Source organism: Ischnura elegans, chromosome 4 (genome assembly GCF_921293095.1).
Source record: "Ischnura elegans chromosome 4, ioIscEleg1.1, whole genome shotgun sequence".
NCBI classification, from domain to species: domain Eukaryota; kingdom Metazoa; phylum Arthropoda; class Insecta; order Odonata; family Coenagrionidae; genus Ischnura; species Ischnura elegans.
Window position 1 is genome coordinate 28,313,737 of NC_060249.1, and position 8,464 is coordinate 28,322,200.

General features: G+C 37.3%; 1 protein-coding gene across 1 annotated transcript; it reads left to right on the forward strand.

Moving 5' to 3' along the window:
- Positions 1-342: 342 nt before the first annotated feature.
- Positions 343-8,464, forward strand: LOC124157191 (ATP synthase subunit beta, mitochondrial). Its single transcript, XM_046531729.1, has 10 exons — positions 343-489; positions 2,005-2,184; positions 3,578-3,712; positions 3,820-3,981; positions 4,880-5,064; positions 5,602-5,760; positions 6,190-6,312; positions 7,196-7,408; positions 7,670-7,849; positions 8,050-8,464. Exons 1-10 carry the CDS (start codon positions 372-374, stop codon positions 8,167-8,169), a joined length of 1,575 nt encoding a protein of 524 aa, XP_046387685.1. The 5' UTR covers positions 343-371; the 3' UTR covers positions 8,170-8,464.

Here is an 8,464-nt window from a genome sequence, read left to right on the forward strand (position 1 = left end):
TAGATTTAGGATTTTCTTGGGAGGAATCAGTGGAAAGGTCTCAAGGCGAACTGGGATTGAAGAATTATACGGTTACCTTACAATAATGACTTTCAAAAATTGAAGCCTAAAAATTGGAGCCCAAGCGACATTACAGGAACAAACATCAGGAAAAATGAGGGATCGATAACCATGTGCCAGCGAAATTCCTCGGGACTCCTTTGGTAAACAGCTGCTTATAGACACGTTCCAAGCACTTCGAGAGGAATTTATATTTCGCTCCCATATGTTTGGCGCATGGCACTTTTGTTTACGCAGAAACCTCGATGCGCTAGGGACCCTGGGAAGGTGCGTCACGTGATCTGTCTGGTCGTCCCTTTTCTTCAGACACCATGTTGAGTGCGGTAACACGGGCGACTGCTGGGGTCCTTAGGGGGGTTAAACCCGCCCTTAAGCCCCAGACCCTTCAAAATGAGACGGCTAAGGCAACATCAATCTTCTTTAGCAACAGTAAGTTTTTGTATGTATTATGCTATAGCGCAATTTTTCGTAACTTGTCCGTTGTGTCCCGTTGACCGGTTGAGCAATGGCCGCCGCATATTGCGGCCAAGTGCTTATGGGGTCTAGTTCATTGTATGTAATCAATTTGCTCAACAGTACTTATGATTCTTATATGCTGGTAGTGTAATTTGTTTCCTCACTGTCTTAGTTTGTATCTTAAGTTAATAACGTTACCGGCGGCCATTTTGTGGATGGGGTGGCCTACTAAGGTCGATTAATAATACCATATGATGTTCAAAGTTACTCCTTGCTCTTGGTAAAATTTTTATCTTCTTATTTATTAGAAGTAATATTTCTCATACCTACCTCGGAATGATGTTAAGGTTTTTTTTATCTTCCTCCCAAGTAGTGAGTGCTCTCGAGTAACCTGGGTTTGGGTGTGAACTATTTACTATCATATCACTCCTGTATCGATTGCTCATATTTTTCCTAAATTTCGGCTGGGGAAAAGTTATTTTTCATATTTTTTATTAGACCTTCATCGGTTGTTAATGAAATCCCTCTTCTCAACTGCGGTTAATGTCGTAAGGACGTTATAACTAGGCTCGACCAGATGAGGTTTTTTTAATGGTTTTTAATCCTGCTAGGTGGCCTGCTATTGTTTTAGCGTATTCTTTAAAATTCATTATGTAGAGGTTATTCAACGGAAATACAATCAACATGATCCTTATTAAATTGTTTGATTCATTGCAGAAATAATTGGCAGCCTTAGAAAGTCTTTTTATTGCGAACGGAGGGTAATGAACAAGTTTTTCAATATAATGTTCGAGTTAGATTGTTTCAGAACGCACATCAATTAAGAAGTGAAAATCATGTTGATGAATTAAATTAAATGGGTCACACAAATGATTTATCTTCCGTGTAGTTTATTAATCAATCAGAAATCATTGCGACTACATGAGGTTATTTCCTTGTAATAGGGAGGTTATGGTAATATCCCGACCAATCACCTTGGAAGCTAGTCGTAACGATCTGAATTCAAACTGCTTTGCATTAAGTGAATTATTGGTGCAATTTGTGCTCCAAGTTAACAATGATGTGAAGGCTGATCAATACCATCAAATTCTAATGTTCTCAATGACGTTTTATGGTCCTTTACTTTTTGTGGCTAGGATGAGTGTAGTCAAGTTTCTCAGATGTTGAGGAATAATTGCAGAATTGCTGGAAAATTACTTTGCATTGAGCGCAGTTGTATCCAAGTATTAATAAACGACCACCCTTTTACTTATAATCTAACTTTCCATTAAATTTAAAAAATTAAGTTTTGCCATGTTGAAAGACTTAATGGAAATTTAGATTTTTATATTGAAGATTATTATGCTCATGCTAATATTAACACTAAGAGCATTCTTGGTCTGGGGAAACACTCCCAGTTGAGAAATAGTGGGGTCATGCCCTTGGTTGCATAGAAAATCATACTTCATTTATGAAATTAATACATTGGTTCATTTTATGTGCTTCCAGACAAGACATCTTATGCAACTCAAGCACAGCCTAAGGCTGGAGTTGCTAGGGGAAAGGTGGTTGCTGTGATTGGTGCTGTTGTAGATGTACAGTTCGAAGATCAACTTCCCCCTATTCTCAATGCTCTTGAAGTCAAGGACCGCAAGCCCCGTCTGGTGTTGGAGGTTGCCCAGCACTTGGGTATGAATGTTTCTTTACTTTCCAATTTCATTTGTTTAATTCAGCTGATATGAGGGCAAAAAAGGTTACAGTATTTTGGCATTGTGTGTAAAGTACTGAAACCTTGGCTGTTACCCCAAAGATTCTAGCATAAGGTTTTGAATTCCAGCATGAAAGTTGAATGCTATGTGATTTAACATATTATTGGTATTCCACACACCACAATTGAAGAAAGATTTATTCTTAGAAAAGACTCCTTGCAGCAATTAATATTTTTGAATCTAGTGAGTGAGCTTATTGGTGAAGTTCTCAGTTATCAATAGTCAAATCTTGATCACCTGGGTCCAGAGTATCCAGTTTGTGGATCATCCAAGCTATTTTCTCTTTCAAACGGTTTCAATTGTAAGAGTATTCTGAAGTCTGCAATGATTAAACTTAATTTAATATCTACTTTTCCATCAGCTGGTTTAACTATGCCTATCATTCAGTACATTTCTTCTTTTCATCCATGACTAATGATAGTCCATCACTCACTGAGACATACTCTATAGTTTTCTTTAGAGTGGCTGTAGTGGACAGGTTCAGTTGACGGATGAACACTGGAGCAGTCTGTTTGATACATGCATTCAGTGGATGCTAACTGAGAGCAGTGCACCATTTTCTTGGTGAAAGAAGTTCTCGCTCAGTGCTTATGCAGTGATAAAATATGGTGCATTACCATAACATGGCCAAAAGAAACTCCCCTCAGGTCATAATACTGAAGCCTTTCATTCAGCAGAGTGAAAGCACTTGGAAAACTCAACATGCCCAGGTCAGGAGTGCATCCAGCGGCTAAAAATGCCTTAGTTTCAAGGCTGGGTTAAATGTTATATTAGCCCATATGACTTAGTCTAATAATATGCATGACTTAGTCTAATAATATGCTCTATTTTGGTGGACTGGGACAGGAAATGAACCAAATTACTACAGGTTATAATTTCTGTACATGAATTCCCATGAGTTGCGTGGTTACACTGCATTTTTCTGTTCATTAACATGTTTATACATTTGAACTACGGGTTAATGGAACCAGACCTTAAGTTTGATCATTGTCACATTATTTGTGTGGCAAGTTTTCTAAGTCTTTAGTGCTCCACGTCTGCTAGTCTAGTGAATATAGCAGAAAATCCGAAAGAAATACCATTGCAAGGAATAAGGTGAAATCCTAAGTACAAGTGGAATTGCTTATAATTTTGTGCTCAATAAAGAATAATTTAACAATGGCCTAATGACAGACTGAATTATTAATAATTTCTCCAAGAGTAGCAACAGTAGGATGCTCTATTCCTAACATTGCCGAGAATTTCTGGAAAATGTATGTTGTCTGCAACTTTCTTGCATGTGGGTATTTTATTCAGTCTTTTATCTGTTACAGGGGAGAGCACAGTAAGAACAATTGCCATGGATGGTACTGAAGGTTTAGTCCGTGGTCAAGAAGTGTTAGATTCTGGATTTCCCATCAGGATTCCAGTTGGTGCTGAAACCTTGGGAAGGATTATTAACGTCATTGGTGAGTAACTTTTTTTCACTTGGTTAACTGCTGGACTTAGATGGATATTCTTGCCTTAAGACATTTTCATAATTTTGGCACTAATGCTTTTCTTCCCTCTCCATTAGGTGAGCCAATTGATGAAAGGGGTCCTATCACCACTGATAAGTTTGCTGCCATCCATGCTGATGCTCCAGAATTCGTGGAGATGAGTGTAGAGCAAGAAATCTTGGTCACTGGAATCAAAGTTGTAGATCTTCTTGCTCCTTACGCCAAGGGTGGAAAGATCGGTTCGTACTTTTTTTTTTGTATGAATTTTTCCTTCTGATTTTGTTAGTTTTATTTGACCTATTGCCATCTTTTCCTTTTAATTTTTTTACATTCTATTTCAATTTAGAATTAGAACTGAGAAACCAAAAGTTGTAGTCTTCAATATTGGGTCATATTAGCCCCATTTTAAGTTGCAGGAAGTGTGGAATAACTGGGTGTCCATCCACTGGGAAAGTCAGGAATTGTGCGTGAATTTTTAGACCCTGAAATTATGCATGAATCATTCATGAGTTTTTCTCCAACTGGGAATTTCAAAATATTTTATTTCAAGTTCATTTCACATTGAATTTTGCAAGTTCAACACCCATTTCTGGCCTGAAATGTGTTAGTCGTAATTTTAGGAGCAGTATCTTAGTAGAATTTTTACTGCTGCTTAGAAGCGTGGAATATCTGATACGACAACAGAATTGAAATGTCTAGCACTCTTGGCTCGAATAAGATTCAGAAACACGAAAAATAAAATGCCAGGTGACATCAACATCTACTTAGGAGGTCGAAGCAGCGTCTCAGCTGCATTGAATAAATTTAAATATCAAATTCAATGTGTGTTAACTAACCCATTCCTTGTAAATACAATATAAAAGTGTTGAAGTAATTTAATTTAATGGGTGTTTTAAAATTCTCATCTTTTGCGGTAATCACATAAGATTAACCTAGAATTTTGTTAATTTTTGCTGGAAAACCTGGAATTATGCATGAATTTTTCTGCTTTGATCGGCTGGACACCCAGAATAAGGACATTTTCTCTGTTATCTTAATTGAATTCTAAAATTGTTATTTGTCTCTGAATTTTGTTATGCAAGTAAATTTTCTGTCAATAATGTTTGATATAGTATGAGAATATTATTTTTTATGCAGGTCTCTTTGGTGGAGCTGGTGTCGGAAAGACTGTACTTATTATGGAGCTGATCAACAATGTAGCTAAGGCTCACGGTGGTTACTCTGTATTTGCTGGTGTCGGAGAGAGGACCCGAGAGGGCAATGATCTGTACCATGAAATGATTGAGTCTGGTGTCATTTCTTTGAAGGATAAGACTTCCAAGGTAATTGTTGATGCAGCATTTAATATTGTGCTTCACAGATTTTCATGTACAATCATGGAATGGCCTAATTTCATTCAGCAATTCAGTCACTTAAGTTCAGTCATAGTAAGAAAATTGTTCTGATATACATTCTTGTTGAATGTTTATATTTATTGATTTTGTATCAATTTAACGTCTTGAATGAACACTTTTGAGACAGGTCTGGGTTTGGTGCCCAACTATTTACATGTTGTGTGCACCAATTCGGACTCATTCGGTCTTCTGTCATGTATTCTGTAGGAAGTGCAGAAGTGCGACCCATGGTTGACTTCTTGATCCAAATGCATATCTTATGATATATTTTTAATGCCCTATTGACTTCATATTGATAGCTTTCATAGAATATTTCCTGACATATTGCTGATAAAATGGTGATAATACTATCGCTTCTAATTAAAAATTTATCGCATTTCTAAAATATCGTAAAATTCTATCGCATATAAACATTTTCATCCCTTGCTGGCTACTAGACTTAAATGCTGTCTTATTACTTAATAGGTAGCTCTGGTATACGGACAGATGAATGAGCCCCCCGGCGCTCGTGCTCGAGTTGCTCTGACTGGTCTCACTGTTGCTGAATATTTCCGTGATCAGGAAGGACAGGATGTGCTGCTTTTCATTGACAACATTTTCAGGTTCACCCAGGCTGGTTCAGAGGTAAGAATTCATTTGTGGGAGAGTAAGGGTGGGTTGCCTCTAATACTTCTTGAATTTATTATGAAATATTTGGTGTCAAAATGAGATCATACTGTGTAATGGTAATAGCCATCGTGATGAACTTGTTTGATGTAAGAATTTGATTTTATTACTTTTTGGAAGACTATATTTTGTCTGTGAATTCATTGAGAATCAAGGTTTATAATTTATATGGATTTTTTTAAGCCTTAATATAATTTCTGATGATTTCATTTACTGGGTGTGACTTTTTTAAATCTTGGCTTTTTATGCGATGCTGCAATTATAACAGAATCATGTTAGCAGGGATTAATAAATAGTTGGCTATTATGTCGAAATTTGTGAATGGAGATGGATGTGAATATTTGTTGCATAGTTATGATTGTAAGTTATCTTTACGTTATGCTCTAGGTGTCTGCCCTGTTGGGTCGTATTCCCTCAGCTGTGGGTTATCAGCCAACCCTGGCCACTGACATGGGTACCATGCAGGAACGTATTACCACCACCAAGAAGGGATCAATCACATCTGTGCAGGTAGGTTCCTAATTGTGGACATACTTTTCCTGATGAATGAATTTTGCTTTCCTTGTGAATGGTATATATTTTTTGTTCAATTTAGGTTAAAGCTTGCTTCCAAATGAATTTTTAACATCTTTCACCCTGAGGTGATGATTAATGTTACTAAATACTGTTTGGGTTACAACTTTGGATTCTGCAATTGCAATTTTGCTATTGAGCTATCTATATTTGAATCCTCGGAAACATGTTTTTACCCCATTTATACGTGAACTTAATGCCCTCGGAAATACCAGAACCTAAATGCTTGTGAAATTGTGTATATGAATGGTACAGTTCTTTTGATTTTTAATAAAGATGCCAATGCATCTCCTGATCCTGCCTAGTAACACATCTTCAGTCATGCCTGGAGGTTTAATGGGTTTTTCATAGCCTCATGGTGGTGATCACAGAGAGATATAGTGACCTTCTGTCATCAATCTATGGTGGCAAAAGTTTTAATTTTATGGACAAAATACATGATCCCAGTTATATTTTGGTTGTGGTGATACCCATTCTTTAAAACAAACTTATCTGTACCTTAATTCTTATTTTAATTTGGTTAGCATGCCTCTGCCTTTAAATCATGAAATGAATGTTATGTTAGGCATTTACCTGTGAAGGAAATGACCTTATTACCAAATCACTCCTCTGATGCTTAAGTTCTTGAATTAACGTTTTGTCAGTCAAATAACACATTCACTGTGCTGGGAGTCATTTTGCCTCTTCATTTATTAGTGCCACTTTCTGGTTTGCCCACAGATTTTTAGCCTTAGCAAATGTTCTAAGGATGAAGGATATTGTGATGGAGGGTGATTTATGGTTGTTGATCTTCAGTCTGTGATTCTTTCTTCTTTTGCAGGCTATCTATGTGCCCGCTGATGACTTGACTGATCCAGCTCCTGCTACCACCTTCGCCCATTTAGACGCCACCACTGTGCTGTCTCGTGCTATTGCTGAGCTTGGAATTTACCCTGCTGTAGATCCCCTTGACTCCACCTCCCGTATTATGGACCCCAACATCATTGGAGCAGAACACTACAATGTTGCTCGAGGTGTTCAGAAGATTCTTCAGGCTAGTTGCTATTTATGTTTGAAAATATTTCCACTCTAATGGCAGGGTTCATCTGAGGCTTAAATATATTTACAGCCGAGTACTTTTTTATCTTATTATGTTTTATCATCTGGACCTTATAATTTACCTTGTTGTGGTGTCAAGGTAATGGTTAAGATTAGAAGTTTTTATATGGACCTTCATTCATAAGAATCGCCTGTCAATAACTTATGAAATCCAATGCAAATACTTGAAATTTTTATTTTTTAATTGTTTTTGTAGGACTACAAGTCTCTGCAGGATATCATTGCCATCTTGGGTATGGATGAGTTGTCAGAAGAAGATAAGTTGACTGTTGCACGAGCCCGAAAAATCCAGAGGTTCCTTTCCCAACCCTTCCAGGTGGCTGAAGTCTTCACTGGTCATGCTGGAAAACTTGTACCTCTTGAGGATACCATTAAGGTAATGATAAATTTCATAGTGAATTATTTTATATTTACACCTATCTTAATGTGTAATTTTCATAGTCCAGAATGAGGTATCTATTTTTTAATGACAAGTTGAGGACATTCTTCTCTTCCATATAATAGACACCAGGAAGTGAAGTAGTGAGTGTGTGCATAGAGTAATTATAATGGAGCATTTTCTTTTTCCCAATTTAGGGATTCAAGAAAATCTTAGGTGGTGAAATGGACCATCTCCCTGAGGTAGCCTTTTACATGGTTGGCCCCATTGAGGAAGTGGCTGAGAAGGCTGAGAAATTGGCCAAGGAGGCTTCATAAGCAATATTCAGCCTAAAGACATTAAAATGTGATTAGTTTTGTACAGTCCAAAGCCACTCCTATCCATCTGTAGTATATGCAGGCCCCCATTTTAGGTTGTGGTTTTCAGAAGAGCTTGGTATGTGTTGTGTGAATGGGTTTAACCATCATGAGTTGCAGTGGAACGATTTCTCGCAGTAATGAAATCAGCGTGAATCCCTGTATTATTACGTATGTGCATAGCATTTCCACGTGTCAAGTTGTTGTAAGACATCTTCATTTCACAATAAAACTCATTCCAGAGGTCTTAACAGTT